This window comes from Microchirus variegatus (assembly GCF_963457635.1).
Source record: "Microchirus variegatus genome assembly, chromosome: 16".
Classification (NCBI taxonomy): domain Eukaryota; kingdom Metazoa; phylum Chordata; class Actinopteri; order Pleuronectiformes; family Soleidae; genus Microchirus; species Microchirus variegatus.
The window spans coordinates 24,984,960-25,007,359 of record NC_139817.1 but is presented as its reverse complement, the minus strand read 5'-3'; the positions used below and the strand labels follow the sequence as shown (position 1 = coordinate 25,007,359).

Here is a 22,400-nt window from a genome sequence, read left to right as displayed (position 1 = left end):
CTTACGGAACCAGAATCAAGATGTGTATCAGGAATAAAAACAACTTATAATAAGTGATAATTTATATTATCGGGATAATCATGAATTAATAAAAACATCAATATTTCATGTGAGTGACTTGAAAATCCTGTCTAACTCACTAGCATACAGTGCTTGTGCTCAATAGTTGTAGTAGGTTTGATCATCATTTTTTAAGTCTCACTTTGGCTGTGTTCAAATGTTTGCTCTTATGTGTGGTTTTACAATTATTGGACAGTATCTTAGTGATATAAGGTTTCTATTTGCCTTATTCTTATTAATTTAATTTCTCTTTACTTGTTCTCTTGTCATTGTCAGGACTCAGGAGTTAGAGGATGTGATGGAACATTCCAAACAGGTGAAACATCACAACTATAAACTGCATCAAACAAGGCAGCAGTAGACCAGCAGCTCCTGTAGGTAAAAAAAACAAGGTAAAATGATCATTTTCTCTATGGACTTTGGTGCAGAAGAGTGTGTAGTTTACAAATGATAGTTTCTGACTGTTCACTGTTGATGTAACAGCCAGACAAAGAGGGAAATGTAGATGTTATAGGAGTTTTCCTTGTGTTTCTCAGTGCGATTGAGTCTCACACATGTAGTGTTAGGTGTGTCTGCACCTCTGACAAACCACACAACCACAACAAACATTAGATCTTTTTTTAAATCATTAATTTTATTTAAATGTTTTCCCTGAGCAAATTCAAACACAGACATTCATAGATTCTTCATTATGTAATCAGATATGAAAATATAAATATAAAAACACAATCACAGGTGTGCAAACAAACTGAGACAAAAACAATGTTTTCTCATTTTCTGATGCTACATTTGTCTCATGGTTCCCCGTTACTACTAAACCCATGATATGGAACCTGTTGTAGTGTAAACAAACCACAGCTAGAACACACACTACTGTTCAAAAAGTATGGGGTCACTTATGTCCTTATTTTTTCACACACATTTTTCAATGAATATAACATTAAATGAATACACTCTATACATTGTTAATGTGGTAAACGACTATTCTAGCTGCCAGCGTGGAAGACTATTGGATGATTAGAAAACCCTTGTGCAGTTTTGCTGGTTCTTTGACGAAAGCAAAGTTTTTATTTTGTATACAAATCATTATTTCTGATCTTGTCAATGTCTTGACTATATTTTCTATTCATTTTGCAACTTTTTTGATGAAAAAAAAGTGTGACTTTTAATGGAAAATACAAAAAAATTGTATAGGTGACCCCAAACTTTTGAACGGTAGTGTAAAGCAGTATAAAAGAGTGCATTTGGTCGTCATTTACCTACATTATCATTTATAAAAACCCATAAAAAGCTAAAATTACAATATAGTGCACATATTTTGCCCTCAGCCTTTGATTTTTCAGTGATTTCAGTGATAAAAAGCTAGTTTCCCTCCCGGCTCCTTCCGGCTCTGTCTGGCCTCTTCAAGTGATCTGGTTTCCCTTTAAGCGGCACCTGTCAGCTTCAGTGTCCAGGCCCACTGACATGGCATCTGACTGATGTGCAGAGGGGGCAGCAGGATCGTCAGTCCACCACTGGGAGTCAGAGGCTGCCAAGGCAGAGTCCCGACACCGAGGAGCACCACCTTTTTTTATTTGGAACAAAACAATACATGAAAATAAGGTGGACATAGGAGTAGAAATGCGACCTTCTCCCTTCCCGACACAACCCTACCATTAATCTACACTTGGGACCAGGACTATAGGAGTACACTGGGTGTGGTGCAGTTTAGTGTCCAATTAACCCAACTGAACTGGTAACCCTCTGGAATTACATTAAGAAATGTCAAATATTCTTTAGCATTTGTTCAGATTGATGAGTTGCATGATGCTTTTTATAGGTCTTGTTTTACCTGAGTCTTTCCTTGTGTACCCACAGGTTCATGCAGAATCACAGTTCCGTTACTGGGCCACTCCAGAAAAATGGCAAAGATGGCTTTTTCCTGTGGTTTGGAAGTGTACCTGTTGATACAATTAGACCCATTAATGAACTATGGCTATATTATAGATTTTAAAAAAGACCAATATATACCCTTCATCTTATAATGAACCAGGTCGAGAAAATACAGCATAATATGTCAGTATTTTAAAGTTTAAAGTAGTATTTATTACATTTAGGAGAGCTTCTGGTCTCACCTTGAGAGGGTACGAATTCTTACACATTTAAACATTTTGAACGGAAAAACTACTCTTTGATGGAAAACGTCCAAATGCATTGATACATGCGTCCCGTGTTGTTTTTCCAGTGTGGTCACTGCAAACAAATACGATGCTAACGCATAGAAGAACTCACCAGATATGAGGAGTGATGCTGTCGCTCTGAGCTCGCCACGCCGTCGTGTTGTAGATGGCTTCTCCGTTCACCTTCAGCCACTGACCCATCTGCCGCAGACGCTCCTCGTAGATGGGAGCGATTCGTCCGTCGTGTGTTGGACCAACGTTCATGAGCAGGTTTCCACCACAGGACACCGTCTCTACTAAGGTCTGAAAAACACACACACACACAAAACATTTTTTTCACAGTCAGTAAAATCACTTTATGTATTTATCAGTATTTTATATGTGCATTTTTCATTATTTTCTGACATTGCATGGAGGAGGACAAAAGTCCTTCCTCTTGTTTTTAAAATGGTTCAGTTGTTTTCAGTGCAACTGAATCATTCGAATCAATTAATAAAAAGTATTTGTTCAGTATTTCCTCCATGACCGGAGCACAGTCACTGGACTGAAATACAGCAGCTTGGGAGAGCTCAGACACAATAAAACCCTGCCTTCAGTGGCTGAAGTGTTTGTTTGTGAAACTTTAGGGATTCATGGAGGAGGGAAGGGATACACCCAAAAGCAAAGTAAATTCTAGTTTCCTTTCCCTTCTTGCCATTATTTCGAAAATAAACGTCGAGCCGCGGTTTGCTACTTTTATGTGAAACTGCATTTGTAGGAAGTGAAACCTTCAGTCTGCATTTGCAGTAATTTAATATAATGCTTTTAAAATCATCTTGTTTAAGGTCTGCACACCTGACACAAGGTAATTATAACTATTGGTTTCACAAAATGATTAATACTTTAATACAACAGGACTCTTCTTCTTCAATAAACCATTAAATCATACCAGCTGCTTTGTCATAGGTGGAGCAGTAGAGCAACAGATTTGTTATATAGGTTAATGAGAATTTCATCTCTCACCGCCACAAGCTGCTCTATGGTGAGGTAGTCACTGAGCGGAGCATCTCGTCTATAACCCCAGGACCTTTTGTCGATGGTCATGCAGTTTTCCCATTTGTGTTTGATCAGGTGTCCTGGCTGGTAGCGATCCTCGCAGGTGTAATACCCACCGTGGTTGCATCTGGTGCCATGACCCCACTGATCATTTATCACCACAGTGTCTCTTACTGGACTGTGGAGGACAAACACACACACTTAACTGAGTCAGGGACTGTTCACATGCAGCCTCTAAAAACATTCTGAAAGAAAGCGGATTTGCTCGTTGTTACTGACAAAGCATTAGACAAAGACAGAACTTTACAATTTCAAGGCACTCACTGCGTTCCAAAAATGTTTCAGCGCTACACAGACAAAAAGCAGGTGTATTGGAATGGATGCTTATCACAACTGTGTTACTCTTCTCCACTGACAGTGAATCAAAATGCTGCATGTGAATGGCCCCTTAGTCAAGAACGTGGTGTATTTGTGAATCAGTTCCATTACCTGTCATTGTACAGCCAGGCTATGAAACCTGTGCTGTTCCAGTAAGTGTCCGGTGCATCTGCGTCTCCATCAGACCACAGCAACTCAGGCTTGTACTTGAGGAAGAGCTCATAAAGCTCTGGCAGGGTTTTACTGGTCGGGAAATAGTTTGTCTTGAAAGAATTGGCGGCATCCTGTTCAAAGAGCGGGTTGAACCACTCAAAGAGGGAATGGTACACCCCAAAACGTAGGTCACTGTTAGCACGGACAGCAGTCGCCACTTCCTCCACCAGGTCCCTTTTGGGTCCAACATCGACTGCATTCCAATTCCATGAGGTTTTTGAACCCCACAGTGTGAAACCTGAGGGTTTTATTGTGTATATATATGAGAAGGTATGATTGTGTACTTTTAAATAAACCAAAAAAAAATCCTAGATAAATGGACAACCTGTATTTTACCTTCATGGTGTTTGGTCGTCAGGACGACATATTTTGCCCCAGATGAGGCAAAGATATCCGTCCACTCTTTGGCATTAAAGAACTCGGCAGTCAAATGTGGAGCAAAGTCTTGATACTTGAAGTCAGGGGGATAATTTTTCTTCATGAAGTCGACATATGGCTGATATTTATTTTGCTGCCAGTAATACCTGCAAAAGAAACATTTATGAAAAACACATGAAGGATTTTATCTAATCCATGTGATTTACCTGTTGTACAATAAATACATTGGTACTGTGTTTTTGAATCAGTTCCCTGTTGCCTTCATTGAACTATAGAAGGAAATGAAACACTTTTCATTCCATGACAGCTGTGCAGATTCACATTCCAATGATGATCAGGACTAAATGAACCAGGAAATCAAGTTAATCAACATTGCAGTGAACTTGTGATCTCAGCCCTTTTATGAAAACCCATTTGCTTTTTTCAAACTCTCAAAACCAGACTTTTACCTAATCCCATTAAAGGAACTACATTTTATAATGCGAACCAACAATTATGTTATTCAGTGTCCACAAACCAAAATGATTCAGTTTTAATGATTTCTTTGTTATATGGAGAATTATTTTAATTTAATTTTTTTTTAGAAAATATTCACATTTAAGAAGCTGGACAAATAAGAGAAAAAAAACCATCTACAATCGTGATAAAAATGGGCCAAACTTACCAGAACCACTCGCTGCCGAAGCTGGGCACAGAGTAAACCCCCCAGTGAACGAAGATGCCGAACTTAGCTTGGTCGTACCATTCCGGTAAAGGTCTGGAGTCAAGGGATTTCCAGTTCGCTTCGTATTTGGCGTCGCCAGAGTCGAAAAGCAGCAACGGTAACAGCAGAGGAAGGAGCGTTAAAGCCTCCATTCTTTGTCCTCCACACGCAGACAAGTAAACACAAAGCTCTAAAGTCACATGATAAAACAAACGCCTGCTTCTGAAAGAAGGAAGTAAACGTTTACCGCGGGAGGTGTTCGATATGTTTCACGGTTCAGCCGCCGTCGTCGTGTCTCCTGCGGGCCCGCAGTTACACACAATTGGATTGAAGCCTCAGCAAACACCGCTCTCCTGGGCGACGCCGCGGTGTATGTCACGCGCGCCCACAGCTGTGCGCATGCGTAGTCTACTTGTTCCCGGAAGCCGGTTTGTTTAGTTTTTTACAGTAACGTGACTTTGTTTTTGTCCACATGCAGGGCTACATTGACTGTCATTGTCACATCTCTGCGGGGGATTTTGACAAGGTGCGACTTTTTAAGAAATTAATATGAATGTTGTGTTCGTTTAAATATCTTACGAAGTACAATTTGAACGCCTACTTTAGGCATTCTAAATCTTCAGTGTACCTCTCAGTCTTTAACCCTGTCTTTTAGTCGTTTCGTCCTATCTGTTGGACATAGTAACCTCACCTTTATCCTTTTATGTTTATGTTGTCTTTATTAATTTGTACGTCCTTTTTGTCCTATTTTCTCGTTTTGTCTCTTTAATTTTAACTGACCTTTTTTTCGTTTAGTCTATCTTTCAACCAATTGAGACGGTTTTTGAGTCGTTTTGATCTATCATGTTGTTATTTAAATCTAACTTTTAGTCACTTAACCCTAACTTTTATTAATTTTACACCGTTTTTAGTAATGTTCTCTTCCTGTAGTCGTATTGCTTGTATTGTCACTCTTTAGCCAACGTGACTGGATAATAAATAATGTTTTTGTGTATCAGGATTAAACCACGTACAATATCTAAATTGTGGCGATGTGATATTATTGTGTTAATCACGAATAAAGAAAAACATCAATATTTCATGAGTGACTGGAAAATCCTGTCTCACTCCGCAGCATATAGTGCTTATGATCTCTTTCTTAATGGAGCTCATGTGCCTTATTATTCATTCATTCATCATCTGTAGCTTATTAAATCATTTTCACCAAAAAAAAGCTGCATCTGTTTAAGAATCTGTTTAAGAATCTAAAAAACTGTAATAATTGTGATGTACATTTTTAACTCGTCTCACTTAGCGTCCTATTCAAATACTCTTATGTGTGGTTGTTTTTTTGTTTTTGTTTTTATTGAACAGTATTTTAGTGATGTAAGGTTTTAATTTCACGTCTGGTTGTTTAACATCTGTCTATCTTATTTATTTAATTTCACTTTACTTGTTTTCTTGTCATTGTCAGGACTTAGAGGATGTGATTGAACGTTCCAAACAGGTGAAATGTCACAGCTGTAAACTAATATATTCATAAAACTTGTCATTATTGTGTGTATCAGATCCAAGTTATTTGCTTTTTTCTCCCCCTCAGGCTGGACTGTTGGCGCTGTTAGCTGTGGCAGAACATGCAGGGGAATTTGAAAAGATTATTTCATTGTCACAGAGGTAACTGCAGTGTCACGAGAGGCTTGATCAAATTTTGATGTATAATGTGTTCTGATCTTTTTCTTAAAAACAAAAAACCCTGTTCACAGGTTTCCAGATTTTATTTTCCCCTGCTTAGGAGTCCATCCTGTTCAAGAAGTTTCCCCAGAGCAACAGAGAGGTGCTTCTCTCCAGGTAGGTTTGACTTTAAAGGGTTGGTTCAGCCAAGATGTCGGTGTTTATGGTCACATATGTGATTTCATTTGAACGTACAGTACTCGTGGTGCTCACTTATATTCGGAAACAATACTCCCATAACTCAGGACAATTCAGGCAAATACATCTGTAAGTTTTTAGAATGGAAATCAAATAAATAAATGGAACGACTGTTCCCTGATGACCACGCATAGAAAAGTAGACATATTTATTGATCTCATGTGGAAAATCTGCTTCAAAATATAATACATATTATTCAAAATAATATAAGGATAAAATAAACTATTAACATACTCCACAAGCTATATATAAAGCGCTGTATATATAAATATATGGTCTAATATCCCAAATTGTGGATATCAACATGGCTGCATACCACTAGAATTTAAGGTGAACATTGTATGTTTTGTTCATGCTGGGTTAGAACATTTTCAAACCTCTAAAATTCCCCCAAAAAATCTCAATACGGCTGACTGACATTTTCAAATCACAAGAAGCGCAATATTTATTCAAGCCAAAAATGTGTGTGAAATACCATTTTTAGATCATATACCTGTCCTGACCTACACATCATATTCTACAGACAGAAGAAAGCATTTTTGTTTCGCACAGATTGGCGAAAACAATCACAATTTCAATCAAATAGCAATTAGATAATTATTCGTTCAGAACCAGTTTTTGTAATTATCTACAACCTTTAGAAGTACAAACCTCTTCAAATTGATTGATCATATCATTATTTATGGTCATTATAGTTAAAATATGTTTTTTCTTTCCTGTCTGTTTTGCAGGATCTCGATGCTGCTCTACCCATCATAGAGAAATACCAACACCACCTTGTGGCTATTGGGGAGGTAATATAACTAATATCACTCTCGCAATTTATGTCCAGACTTTATTTATCTTGCTTTTCAATCTTTTTTTTCTCTCTTATTTTTATGTTAAAGGTTGGTTTGGATTTTACACCCAGATATGTCAGCAATGACACTGATAAAGACAGTCAAAGGCAGGTCCTCATTCGCCAAGCGCAGATAGCTAAGGAGCTGGATCTCCCTCTGTAAGTAATACGTTTTTTTACCCTATGTCAGCTGGGATTGGCACCAGCACCTCCTGTGACTCATGTGGAGGATAAAGTGGTAGAAGATGAATTAATTAATGTAATAAGAACAGCATTTTCTCTGTCGCAAACAAACTTCCATGAAACATTTCTTTCGTGTTTTATTTCTAGAAATGTTCATTCACGGTCGGCAGGGAGACCAACCATCCATCTTCTCAAAGAGCAAGGTACACAGTATAGTTTAGGTTCTATCTTTTTCTTCTTCTAAAAAGGACTCCTGCAGTAAACTGCAGTTCTGCTAAATTGTCACTAGGTGTCGAGAAAGCCCTGCTTCATGCTTTTGATGGGAAACCGTCTGTTGCCATGGAGGGAGTGAAGGCTGGATATTTCTTTTCAATTCCACCTTCCATAGTACGGAGTGAACAGGTGAAACAGAGCATTTGCTTGAGTCAAATATACTCACCTGTGTTACCTGTTAATGATTGGTGATGGTTTCTCTTGTTTTGTTTGCTTTATTTTCTCCAAAGAAGCAGAAACTTGTAAAACAACTGCCATTAGAAAACATATGTCTGGAAACGGATTCGCCTGCTTTGGGTCCAGAAAAGCAGGTGAGCTCATTTAATTGAATGTTCTGAAATCCAAATGGAGTATTTCACTAGTAATCGGTGAGTTCTAGATGTAGTTATTTCTATTTTTTAAGTTTTTGATCAGATAGGCCTGCTGCTGCTGACATGTTTCACACTATAAGTACTTGGGTTTTCTTATTGACTGTACACTTTCCTTCAAAGCACATATTGTGAAATTGGTATCTAATCTTAGGGTAAAGATTGGTTGCAATCACAGAAATAAATCTTTCTTCCGTTACTATATTATGGTGATGTTTTGTATAGGGCTGCTTAGACTATATGTTTACAGTGTCTGAACAGTGAACACATCTGAATGTCTTTCTCTGAGTGTACGCAGACACACACACACTGGCTTTTATTCATCTATAAAACCCAGTGTGTGTATGTCTGTACACACAAAGCCACTGTTTTATTCATGTTAGTGAAGTTCTCCCACCTTTGTGTTGCACATGTTTCGAACAGAATTAGGAAAAAGAGCGTTCAGCTTTGCCACTCCTGCAGGAAACACTCTCCAGACTGAGCTGAAAATGTCTGAACACATTTCACATGGAGCGTTTGGTTCGATCTTATTAGACAGACAAAAATAAACCAGTAAACGGTGCCTGTGTCACCTCAACTCCTGCACTTTGTACACTGTTACATTACTGTTTTGTTTTTTGTCAAAATTATTATATATAACCAGTCTACTTCCTATTTGCCAGGTCACCCTTGGAGAAGAGATTTCAATCTCAATGGGTTTTTACCTGATTAAGTTAAATGCATATGAGAAAAAGGATGAAAAATATAAAATATTTAATTGAGCTTTACATCCAGTTATGATAAACAGTAGCAATAAAAGAAGATGCAAAAAGCTGACATGACATCTACTCTAGCTCTTGTTTTGCGTCACTGCTGCAGGTGAGAAATGAGCCGAAAAACATCTCCATCTCTGCCGAGTACATCAGTAAAATCAAAGGAGTGTCGCTGGAAACGGTGATGGAGGTGACCACGCAGAACGCCCTTCGACTCTTCCCCAAGATAAAGTCAGTTATCAGACCCTGACGCGGCCTTAACGCCTCCTGTCACTACTGTCATCTTTTTCTGATTTAATCAGGCGTAAACAAACAGAGGGTCAGTCAATGTTTATACCTCCATTCATAAATAAACATAACATTATGAACACAAGACTGCTGCATTTTTCCCGTGTACATTACATCTACATCATCTAACCGTTCACTCTGTCACGTAACAACACAACTCACTGACGACGTTCATGCGATAATTTGTTTTAACGTATGATTGTGACTATATTAATAAAAATCTTTGTATGGACTGAGCAAAACAGAGCAATAATACTCTTTCACTTGAGTATTAATGTCAATGTTGTTGCTCTTTATATTTAAATGGTGATTCATGTTTCACTCAATGAATGTCAAACTGTGCCTGGATCAGTCACAGTTCACAGTTGTATGAGCTACACCTTTGTTTTAAAATGTAAAGGAGCTGTTTTATTACCTAAATAGTTCATGGTGTGAAGCTTACATGTATATATATACACACATATATATGTATATATATATACACACATACACATATATATATATATATATACACATTTATATATATATATATATAGACGTATATGCATGTGTATATACTGTATGTATAAACCCACACACATACAGTATATATATATATATATACACATACTACATATATACATACATGTGCATACATGCGTATATTCATACATGTGTATATATATGCATGCATATATACATACGTATATATACACATGTATACTATACATATACACATGTATATACATATACACACATTGATCAGGTTTTAGGGGTTTTTTTTGGGGGGGTTTTTTTAAATGTGTGACTGAGGACATGTGTCTTTGTCCAAACTCATAGATGAGGACATAAATATTTTATCTTTGGGTTAATGTAAATTCTGAAAATGTTCATTTTAATAATCTTACCATTTACCTCCATGATCATGAACATGATGACAAAGTCGTGTCCTTCTCCAGGTCATTGGGGCTCACAGCATCTTCACTCTACTCTGATGAAGAGCATGTGTCCTCTTCTGAGCTCCTGCTCTGAAAATAAGTAAATAAAAGTGTATGTGATTTAAACACTATAAAGCAGTAAAGGAGTAAGAAATAATTAAAAAAAAATAATGAAAACTTACCATTTCTGTTGGCAGCTCCATATCTTCAGATTGAAGATCCTTCAGGGACTCGGTCCTTAATGTTGACTTTAATTATTGAGAATCTGCTCTGTCCACAGACTGGAGAGAAAAAAGCTGAAGGGACACTGAAAAGCAGCCAAACACTTAAATAGACATAAATAATACCAGTTTCCCACCAAGTTTATTCATCCGACAAATGGCTTTTTTTTTTTTTTTTTTAACAGAAACTACTTTTTAATAAACATGGACAAGTTTGAAGAGAAACTGTAAAATACCTGAGAATGTTAAGATCACAGAAGAAAATAAAGCACAAACAAAACACTGTTTCCCATTTAAAATATATTCCAGCACCTTTATGGAAATCATTAAATACAGTACACTGTCACAGGTTTGATTCCAAAGAGAAAACATACAGATTTGAATAAATAATGCTACCCAATGAAGCACACCCAGTAGAAATATAAACATGATAAAATATGGCATCATTTAAGGCTATATGTTAATATAACGGTATCAAAAAACATTCGTAATGTATCTGGATTTGCAAAAAAAAAAAAACATGATTTTGGCATCTACACACAGTAAATCTGCTCAAAAAACACAGACCAAACCTGTTTTAAAAGACGTTCTCAAACATCTGGAGCCTCAACAAACACCAGACATGTTTGGCAAATAAAAAGTCATAATTATAGTAATAATAATTACCACTAAACAGTGTTGGCTTCTCAGGAGGAGTTCAAACTATTTGTGTGATTCAAATTAGTACCTTTAAAAAAAATATATATATATACAGTATACACCACATGTTTTTTCCTTCAAAGTCACAAAATGTGCAGATATATAATGATTTATTAAGATCTTTATCCTCTCGTGTATATATTAGTTGTTGCCTTTCGATGATCTGAACAGCATTAGTTTGCCGATGAAAAAGAATTTCTGACCCTAATCCCCAAGGAGCCAAAAACACGTAGTGTACCGATACCACGCCAATATCACAACCTTCAATGTCAACGATATCAGTCTGATACAGGCTTTTGACTTGGCTACAAACAGAATTAAGAAGCAACACGCTGGACATTTGCAGCCTTCACTCATGACCTGGTCGTACAGACATCTTAGGGTGCGTTCCATTTGTAGTCGGAAGTCAGATTTCAAACTCGGACGTACCTCGCCAACAACAACATGGGATACCATGACGATTGCCACAGTTCCTGGTTTGGTGTGTGTGTGTGTGAATCAGTCGTTACAGATCATACTTCATTTTTCTCATTTTCCAGTATCCAGTGCAGTGTTTTTTTGGCCTGTATCAGACTGATACTGAGATGCTGAGCATGGTATTGGTTCACTCCTGGAGGCAGGTTTGTGATTTTTAAAAGAAAATATCAGCTGAGGATTTTAAAGTGCACGTGAAAAAGTCGATCCAGATCTTTGATCTGTTTGGCTTGGTCGTTTCTCAGCTGCAGCAGAGATGTGGCCCCACGTTCAAGAAGATAAACAAACGAGATGGGGACGAGGAACAAACCTACGGGAATTAAGGCACAATCAAATCACTGCTCGATTCACGTAAACAGATCCGGCTCAACCGCAGTGTCTGAGGAAAACAAAGATAAGTGTATTTCTATTCGTCATCAGCAGCTACGTTGAAAGTGATCAGTGGTGCTAGGATGTAGTTTTAGGACTCACTCATTCGTTTGTTTCCTGGGTGTCTCCAGACCCCACCGAATCCGTCTCATCAGTGACGTCAATCCCATGAGGCTGAATCACAATTGGCGCGTTCACACCTGAATATGTGGGGGAAAAATTAGTTTGTTTCATTCTACAATTAATACAAAAGGGATAAAAGTACGGTAGTTTAAAAAAAGGAAAAATCATCCATATAACCATTAGATTACAACAATTAATTTATTTGTAAATCAATTGTGAACTATTTTGATAATTGATTAAGCAATTTTGGTGTTTTTAATTCAAATTAATTTTTCAGCTTCTTTAATGTGACTATTTCCCTGGTTCCTTTGCTCTATAAAACAAAGAAATCATAACTGGACAAAACCACACAGACTTTTGAGATCATCACCGTCAATCAACATTTTATGACATTCGCCAAACAACCACTTAATTCATCAAGAAAATAATCAATTGTGTTGATAATCGTCACAATCACAGTGCCACAGTTCAGTTTTCTGACAACCTGTTTTCTTTCACATGGAAGAAAAAAATGAGATATTTGATTTATAACTGTCCGAGTGCTATCTAATCTATGATGAATTATGAATGTAGTTTTATTCACTTGATGATACAATTTATCTGATGCAATTGTCTTCCTTTTTTCTTTTGTTTTTTACTGCAGAAACTGAACACTTGCACAATGCAGAAGCCATTTCTCATCTTATTTGTGAGCTTTTCCCCCCAACCACTAGGGGGTTGTATTTAATTTCTTATATTGCGCCTGAGGCTGACACTGGCCCAGGGTCATGCTGGGTTATTTGAGGTCATTATACTCAGGTGTTGCTGATTGAAAGGAGCTTGAATTTGCTGCTGTGCTCCAGTTTAAGTTTCGCTCTCTTTGTGTTTAATGGAAGATAATAAATCGCTGATATCGTTTCAGACACTGAGAAAGAACCTGGTTCTGGTGATTTATACCCAAGTGCAAATAAAAACAGGCAGCCGTCCATTCATCAAAGTCAACATTAAAAACCGAGTCCCTGAAGGATCTTCAATCTGAGGATATGGAGCCGACGACAGATTCAGGGAAATGTTTGAACCTTCTGAATGGTATGTTCTTTTTTGTCTGTTTTTAATATCATTTCTTACTCTGTAAGTAAACAATCAGCAGCCAGTAGCGCCACAATCACTACAGGCAATATTTGATATTTGAAGAAAGCCTTCATTTAAAAGCAGCTTGTTTTTATTAGTATCTTCTTACTGTCCAGTTCAGTGGTTCTTAAACATATGATTTAAAGTGATTCACATGGTAACACATGTAGGGCAGAAATGGGCCTTTTCTGAGTTATGCGCTGTGATAATCTAAGTATAGTACATGGAATTAGCCTTAGGTTCTAACCTGGCATATTTACACTTATAATGTTTATTAATATGCATTGTCCCTTTCCTTAAATAAATAAATAAATAAATAAAGAATAAAAAAAGTATAATGATTTTACTAAACAACTGCTCCAATAACCTTGAAAAACAGCAGTCAGGGATGTATTTGAGAGATTCACTGCATCATGTCAATTACCCTCTGCTGCCCTCCACTGGCTTGATTCCACACTACAACCATTAGTCATAGTTATTAGTCAAAACTCCACTTTGCATTTTTGAGCATACGCTGCTTGAACAATAACACTGGGAACATTATCAACGGTGATGAGTGAGAACAAGGAAAGTTATTGACAGGCAAAACAATGATATAGTTGATTTTGTTGATTTTTTGCTGCCTCGGATGGCGCTAAAATCCTATAAATGAGAAATGTAAGTGTGTGATTTTACACTGAAGGAGCAGCAGCGTCAGAAGCTTCCACAGCGTGTGTTAGATTAGTGAAGCAGCTCAGAGCAGCAGGTGAGCGTCACCTGACAAGAGAGAGAACTTTACCTGAGGTTTCATCTTCTGCAGCAGAGCTGGACTTAACAAATATTACACAAACTCCTGCTGTGAAACACAATGTAAACACTGAGCAAACCACACGTTGCTTTTTAAACACAACAAGTTCAGACACTGATGTGGTTCGTCTTCAGTCTCCAGACGGATCAACACAAATGGAGACAGTGATTTAAAGAAGAGTTTGACATGCATTCCTTCTGGCAGGAACAATTAATTGATTACTAATTTATGTCAACTGTTTTTGATTGATTAATTGGTTTCATTGTTTTTTTTCTTGAATAAATAAACGCAATTTTTCAGCTTCATATGTGAACATTTTCTGATTTCTTTGCTTCATAAAAACAATCATTAAAACATGAATCATTTTGGTTTGTGGGAAACATCAATCAACATTTATGGAGGAAATTACTTAAGAATTATAAAATAATAAATTGGTTGCAGCCCTGACTGATAACACTGATCACATGACATCAGGGAGCAACTGTGAGATTTGCTCTTCCAAAAGATAGACTATCTTTATGTTTGATTTTTGTTGTTGGTGAAAATCTGCTGTAAAGAGACAGACCTTTACGGGGATTATTATCAGCAGCAGAAGAAGAGCTCGGCTGAATGATTATAACACGACCTCCTGCTGTAAAGTAAAGTTTAAACACTGAGAAAAAAAAAGACACACGCTGCTTTCTACGCTACAAAACAAACACAACGCTTTTTAAACACGGCATCAAACAACGGATTTATAAAAAACCAAGAGGGATGAAAATGTAGCACAAGAAAGCCCTGAATTAATAGTAAATTAAACTCTTGTTAACGCAGGATTTTGATCATCATCCCATAAAAGCATCTTGAGATCAGTGATTCACAAACAAGTTTAGATAGAAATAAAAATAATAATCTCCCAAATTTCCAGAAATAAAAGCCACTGCTCTGGTAACATTATCAACAGCAATGAGTGAAAGCAAAGTTATAATGTTGATTTTGCCGCCTCCTGGTGACTTATAAAGGTAAATCCCCATTATATGAAAGGTTAGTAAGTGATTTTCTATTGAGAGGAGTAGCTTTGTTAGAAGCTGCCACAGCAGGAAGTGGCAGCACGCTGTGAGGAAACCGCTTCAACTAGTGTTAGAGAAGGGAAGCAGCTCAGAGCAGCAGGTGAGCATCACCTGAACAGAGACGACTTTACCTGAGTTTTCATCTGCAGCAGCTGAAGAGCTCGGCTGAATGACTATTACATGATCTCCTGCTGTGAAACAAAATGTAAAACTGAACAAACCACACGCTGCTTTTTTAACAGAACAACGTCAGTGACTGTTGTGGTTAGAAACATGGAGAAAACTTTAAAGAAACGTTCTGACATGTTAGAAAACGTGGTCTTTACATGTCTGATGTACAGTATCTGGTGTTAAATGTATCAGGGCAACAAACTGCCCTCCAGCACCACAAAAAGCTCTTTAACAAGCTACGTCTTATTTGTTGTAATAGTGCTATACTTAGTCAAAGGAAGGTAATGCAATATAGTCACTTCCCAAAATGTCAAACATTTAACGTCAAGCGATCTTAACTGAACGATTTAGCCATTTTGTGTGGATTGTCTTTTTTTGGTTAGTTTGATTTGATTGTGTGTATGTTGTTGTTGCTTTAGGATGTTTTCTGGCATAAACACCGCCAAACCCTGGTCCTAATTAGGCAGAACCTCAGTTATGAAGTTTAGGGCTACGATTTGAACTGTTGTAAGGTTAAGATTAAGGATTAACTGGTTAAGGTTGGGGATAGCGCTTTGTTTAGGCTGTTATAAATATAAGTCAACGACAGTCCTTAAAAGGATAGCTGTGAGAACCTGTGTGTGCGTCTGTTCTTCATTAAATGAACCCAAAGGTCCCTCACCTTCGTTCTCCTCTCCGACCTCTGGCTCCAGGTCGTCAGGGTCCATGTAGAAGGAGCTTTCCTCTTCGTCTGGTTTCCCACATTTCCCACAGCAGAAACAGCAGCAACAGAAACAGCAGCAGCAGGTGAAAATGCAGCCCAACGCCAAAAGGGTCTAAAACACAAGGTAAATCCAATTAGAGACAATGCAAATATGTACACGAAGTACCATGTACTACAACTTTAGACTGCTAACTATTATGACTGGTAGATGTACACTCACTTTGTTGGTTTTTTGGCTCAAAATGGCAATAGAAAAATTACATTATCCACAATAGTAATCTCTAAACCTTGCTGTCACTGAAGCTGTGCCTCGTCTCAGCAATCCAGAGCAAAGATAAACCCTGATCGTGCTTACATTTCCACTACAGGGTGTGTATGCTGGTTGGCAGAGCATCAACATTCTGCCAACATGACACAATGCGTTGTAAATTCAAATTAGAATAAGAATGCGGTGACACATGCACTGCTGTTGACATTATAGAAATGCCAATTTTGTGGAAAGCATTTTCCCCATTCCATTCCTCTTTACCTGAAATAAATGACAGTTCTGTGAACCAATAAATAGACTGCAGCATGTCAATGGGTTAGTTTTTCTCTTTACTTCACAACTTTTGACAGTTGAAATGCAAAAAGAAAAAAAGAGAGAGCTGTACCATGAGGAGGAACCAAGGATTGTGTTGCTGTCAATGGAAAATGACACCTGGATTTAGAGAAAAAACAGAACTGTGCTATGTCTAGTGTGACCAAAACAACAAGAGAATAGTGTTCAACTGGTGTTTAACACCAGTGACAGCTGTTGCAGATGATGGAACAGCTAAAATGACCAGAACAAAAAAATTAAAGCTCCCATAGTGGTCCTGTTGCACATATATGTTAGTTATGGAGGTCTACTTACATACATTAACTTGTTTTTATGGTCAAAAACCTCCTAGTTGCTGTAAAGGAGCCGATAGAAATCCTCTTTTCTGACGATGTTCATCAGCCGCGATATTTCAGAGTGAACTTTCACCCCCAGAAGACAGAGTCTTGTGATTGGCCAGTACCCGGAAGTGACATTTTTAGCACACCCACTCTCAGAAGCACAGCTCCCCCCTCTGGAACGGTGGATGCACTGCTCCTCATTATCAAAACATTGTTTTAACAGTGTTTAAAAATAGCTTCTTCACGACTCCCCACCTCAGTCCCTTTGACGACCTTTGACCCGGAGTCAGACCCAGAGTCAGAAGACACTGTCGCTCGTGAAACACCTCCACAACGGACGTTATTCTTCTTCTGCGGTTCAATGTACGCAACCGGATGTGCCCGGACTAGTGCCCGGAGCAGGAGGATCTGCTGTTCAGGAGAACCGCTGTTTACGTAACCGGACCGGGTTTTTTCAGAGATCTCACTGAGCCCGAGATTACAATAAAACACAGCGTTCTCAGCAGTGACTGAACTGTTTGTTTAGAACCTTCAGGGCTTCATAAACAAGGTAATGTCGCAGATACACACTAAAAAACAGCATTAATAGGAACTTCCGGTCGAGTTCCGCTTTAAGGTAAAAAGTAGGTCATGGTGTCGCACAACAGCGACAAAACAATACCATTTCAAACCACTGGGGGGCATGACAGTGGTTAGGTGCCTATGTGTAGGTTTATCTGTAAGCAACTTCCTGTCTACAGTTTTAACAGTTTTTGTCAAAACATATCAGGAGTTTCAGCTGGTTCTGATCCAGATTATGGATTTTTTAAATTGGAATTGAACAAATTCAGATGTGTATATCTCAGCGACATCAAAACAGATCAGGATGAATTCCGTCATGCTGATGTAAGACAGTAATAGCTTTGTTAATAGCTTTAACTGTTGGTCTGAGCTCAATGAGTGCTCTTGTTGTGATCAATACCTGCCTGTAGCATACATTTACTACAATATTCTAAAATAATTTAGAAGAAAAATGCTCGACACCCCTCACCTTGAACCAACACTTGCCCATGAGGAAGTGTAATTTAACGCTGTCTTCGCCAAACTGCTCTGCCACGTAGAGGCCCATGGAGCCGTACTGATCGTAGATCTTGCGTTTGTTCTCATCCTTGAGAATAGTGTTGGCGTTGTTGATCTCTTTGAATTTATCTGCAGCTTCTGGATTGTCTGGATTCTTGTCGGGATGATAACGCAACGCCAGTTTCCTTTCCAAAACAAAACGGATGAGCGTTAAAGATGAAAATCTGGAAAATATATTATTTCAAACATGATAGGACTGCTTTTTTCCATGGTAGACATTACTCATAATGTTGACATGTAAAATGATTAGATTTCACTAAATATTACGTGCAGTTTTTTGTGTGCGATTTATTCATACATTAAAACATTAAACGACAGAATTTGACAGAATGATATTGGAGGTTTTCTTCTTTTTTTGAGGAGGGTGTGACATCAAAACTTTATTCACTAACTCACTGAATTATTTGCAATTGTGTGCAGTTTAGTCATTTAAGAGAAGCTGACAAATCTGACACTACAAAAGTGGAAAAACTCAGCAAAACGCTGAACTTCATCTCATGAAGCAAGCATAAAAAAAACATACATTCAAATAGAGAAGCAACCCTAAAATCTCTGATGTGCAATATTAAAGGTGCATTATGTAATAAATCTAAAGCAACTGGCCATAAAATCCTCCTAATATGTCACAGAGACTCAACAACAACAGTACAGACAAAAAAAAATTTTTTTTAGCAGACTGCAAATCATGTTTGTTTTGAAATCATGTTTTGGCATGTGGCGCCACCTACCGCCGTCTACCAATCATTGCAGTAAGAGTCTCAGATGCCGAGCAACCATGGGTTGCCAGTTACGCCAGAAAACGAAACCTTAAAGACCTCTTTTTTTTAATTATTTGAATGTAGTAACCGTTTGTGGCCACATTCTTACATATGGCACCTTTAACTGTTTTCGTCATTTGCCCAATAATAGAAATTCACTCGCTATAACCTAATGTGGAGGTTTTCATCGCGATATATGATAATTATTCAGTACTTATACCCAAGTATAACATTTTCATAACATTTCTCATTAATATTTGCCTGAGCAACATCAACCTGGCAAAATCCTCAAAAGAAAACAAAACAACATTATGAACCAGCAGCCTGACCAGAAACAAGTTAAACTACATCTGAGATGAAGTTCAGCGTTTTACTGAGTTTTTCCACTTCCACCTGCTGTATTACCACATCAGGCATTTCACAGACAAAACACAGCTCGACTTTTATCCAGTTGTCACAGGAAGAGAAACGTGTTGGTGATTAGTCTTTATAAATAAACATCTGTAAAGAAGCGTATTTACTTATAAGACAAACCTTAAAGACAAAGATTAAAAACTAAATCAAATCACTGCAGTTTTGACACTATTTTTCAAACGGTTCACACAGCCTTCATTCTCTGGATGCACTGGTCCATGGGAGGTGGGTGTGGCTCACACCAGATTACAGTAATCATCTTATTGGGCTATTATCACCAGAGATAAAAGCATATGATTTCCTTCTTTCCCTGACCCACTTGATGGCTTCTTAACATATAATAATCATCTTATCACTTCAAAAGCTCCGTCCCAGGTCAGAATTTCCCAGGTCTGTTCATTTTGAACAGTGAAAACAAGCGAAACTTGTTTTTGAGGCAGGGTGACACATGAGTAGGATCGTTAAAGTGACAAAAAATAAAAGTCATGCAGGAATTAGAGCCAGTTCAGCGTTCATTGGTTTAAAGAAAATACATCAATCAAAATCCCCTTGCGTAAATGTTTTCTTGGTTTCACTTTTGCTCTCATCTACATTTGGTGGTATGAACGTTGCGGTGTTGTCTTTTATTTCTCTTTCTTTATCCATTTCCCCTTTTTTTTGCACTGTTTGTCAAAACAAAACCACTTTTTCCTGTAGTTTTGGTGGTCGCATCATAATTTATTCGACACTTCAAGTCTAAAAGTGCAACAGATTTAGGCAGATTTGAAAACAAGCTTAAAAACATACCTTGGACTGAGAGCAAGCATAAAAAAAACATACATTCAAATAGAGTAGCAACCCTAAAATCTCTGATGTGCAATATTAAAGGTGCATTATGTAATAAATCTAAAGCAACTGGCCATAAAATCCTCCTAATATGTCACAGAGACTCAACAACAACAGTACAGACAAAAAAAAATTTTTTTTAGCAGACTGCAAATCATGTATGTTTTGAAATCATGTTTTGGCATGTGGCGCCACCTACCGCCGTCTACCAATCATTGCAGTAAGAGTCTCAGATGCCGAGCAACCATGGGTTGCCAGTTACGCCAGAAAACGAAACCTTAAAGACCTCTTTTTTTTTAATTATTTGAATGTAGTAACCGTTTGTGGCCACATTCTTACATATGGCACCTTTAACTGTTTTCGTCATTTGCCCAATAATAGAAATGCACTCGCTATAACCTAATGTGGAGGTTTTCATCGCAATATATGATAATTATTCAGTACTTATACCCAAGTATAACATTTTATGCTGTACTTTTTTACGGGGAATACATTAGAAATCAGTGCTACCACTGGCCTTTGCTAATGAATTTGTATAAATAATTATCTATTCTCTTTAACCCTTTATCAGATTTTATATCTGCACTGAACATAATCCAAGTATAAATATGTAATAAATGACTAATGTTGACTATTAATAAATGCAAGGTCAACTCTACCTTTGCTTTTTTTCACTAGAGTTGAGACTTTTACTTGCACAGGTGTTCCTAATCAAGTTATTATAATGAGGCTTCCCACACACACCTGTAGGCCTTCTTTATCTCGTCCTGAGAAGCTCCTTTCTGCAGACCCAGGACTTTGTACAGACTGTCTCCTGCTGTTGACATCTTCCTCTGAGGCTCCGCTGGCTCGTCCATGTTTCACACCTTAACGCCTTACGACATAAAACCACAAACATTAACTCACAGTGTTTTTAAAAAAAAGTGACTTGACAGCGAAGTTGTGACGCTTAAAAGAGACAGAAAAGTCCTGACGGCACATTTTTTATCAGCTTTTAAACTGGTTAAAATACACATTTGTTTGAGGCAAATATTTACCACCTATGTTTAAAGCCCTAGCACAAACAGCTAACCGTTTAGCGCTAACACTGCGCGGAACTTTCACTTTGAATTGTACTTACAGGACGAATAAATGCGGGTGTTTCGGTTGAACTCATAGATTCCGGCGGTTTTCCTCTGCTTTTCCTACAGTTAGACTCATTAAGTGAAGCTTGACCGCTATGTTTTCCCCTCACTCCTTTAATTTAAATCACCTGGACCGCGGAGCAGCTCGGCACAGCTGTCAAACACCGGCGGCAGCAGAGAAACAGGAAGTTTGACTTAATAAAGTTTATTCAAAAGTAAAAAAAAATAAACCCGCGCGCGCAGGTGTTTGTGTGTGTGTATGTGTTATAAGTTTATACACTTGTGAGGACACCTGGCTGAAACTTCTACAGAGAGTCACAGTTTTATCACAAACAGAACATGAACATTCGTGATATAATTATTATAAATAGATATTGAATATTTAAGATAATATGGTTGATCAATAATTCACAAATAAAAGAAAGAAAAACTGTACAATTTAGGGGTTTACTGAGTAATTACTGTGCTTGAGTAATTCACTTTACTTTATTTGTTTTCTGATTTTTTCAGCTTCTTACATGTGAATATTTTCAGATTTTTTTTATTTGCTCCATATAACAAAATAAATCATTAAAACTGAATCATTTTGGTTTGTGGACAAAACAAGACATTTGAGAACGTCATCATTTTCCAAATTTCTTCTGACGTTTTATGGACCAAATGATTACTCGATTAACCGAGGGGGGAAAAGGGACAGATTTATGATTGTTTTGAGATACTAAGTCATTATTTTGAGATACTTTCTCATTATTTTTAGATACTAAGTCAATATATTGAGATGCTAAATCATTATTTTGAGATGCCAAGTCATTAGTTTGAGATACTAAGTCATTATTTTGAGATACTAAGTCAATATATTGAGATACTAACTCATTAGTTTGAGATACTAAGTCATTATTTTGAGATACTAAGTCAATATATTCAGATACTAACTCATTAGTTTGAGATACTAAGTCATTATTTTGAGATACTAAGTCAATATATTGAGTTACTAAGTCATTATTTTGAGATGCTAAGTCAATATATTGAGATGCTAAATCATTATTTTGGGATGCCAAGTCATTATATTGAGATACTAAC

At 37.5% G+C, this 22,400-nt stretch overlaps 3 protein-coding genes across 4 annotated transcripts; 1 reads left to right on the top strand and 2 right to left on the bottom strand.

Moving 5' to 3' along the window:
- Positions 1-697: 697 nt before the first annotated feature.
- LOC310937890 (plasma alpha-L-fucosidase-like) lies at positions 698-5,078 on the bottom strand (the record flags this gene model as incomplete). Its single annotated transcript, XM_083902272.1, has 7 exons — positions 698-1,624; positions 1,892-2,000; positions 2,332-2,522; positions 3,222-3,432; positions 3,744-4,083; positions 4,182-4,369; positions 4,888-5,078. 7 exons carry the CDS (start codon positions 5,076-5,078, stop codon positions 1,484-1,486), a joined length of 1,371 nt encoding a protein of 456 aa, XP_083758398.1. The 3' UTR covers positions 698-1,483.
- A 320-nt stretch (positions 5,079-5,398) lies between these two features.
- Positions 5,399-9,602, top strand: LOC310937891 (putative deoxyribonuclease TATDN3; the record flags this gene model as incomplete). 2 transcript variants are annotated; one of them, XM_083902274.1, is made up of 10 exons in its annotated part: positions 5,399-5,452; positions 6,380-6,412; positions 6,506-6,579; positions 6,669-6,753; positions 7,566-7,628; positions 7,722-7,831; positions 8,003-8,058; positions 8,145-8,257; positions 8,362-8,439; positions 9,355-9,602. In XM_083902274.1, the coding sequence occupies 10 exons, from the start codon at positions 5,399-5,401 to the stop codon at positions 9,496-9,498; spliced, it is 810 nt and encodes a 269-aa protein (XP_083758400.1). In that variant the 3' UTR covers positions 9,499-9,602. The 2 variants fall into 2 exon arrangements, with proteins under 2 accessions (XP_083758400.1, XP_083758399.1); XM_083902273.1 differs by having other exon boundaries at positions 8,359-8,439.
- A 2,558-nt stretch (positions 9,603-12,160) lies between these two features.
- LOC310938303 (dnaJ homolog subfamily C member 5-like) lies at positions 12,161-21,053 on the bottom strand (the record flags this gene model as incomplete). The annotated part of the gene is made up of 6 exons (XM_083902795.1): positions 12,161-12,226; positions 12,319-12,416; positions 15,417-15,476; positions 16,118-16,271; positions 18,111-18,324; positions 20,941-21,053. 5 exons carry the CDS (start codon positions 21,051-21,053, stop codon positions 12,319-12,321), a joined length of 639 nt encoding a protein of 212 aa, XP_083758921.1. The 3' UTR covers positions 12,161-12,226.
- Positions 21,054-22,400: the final 1,347 nt, after the last annotated feature.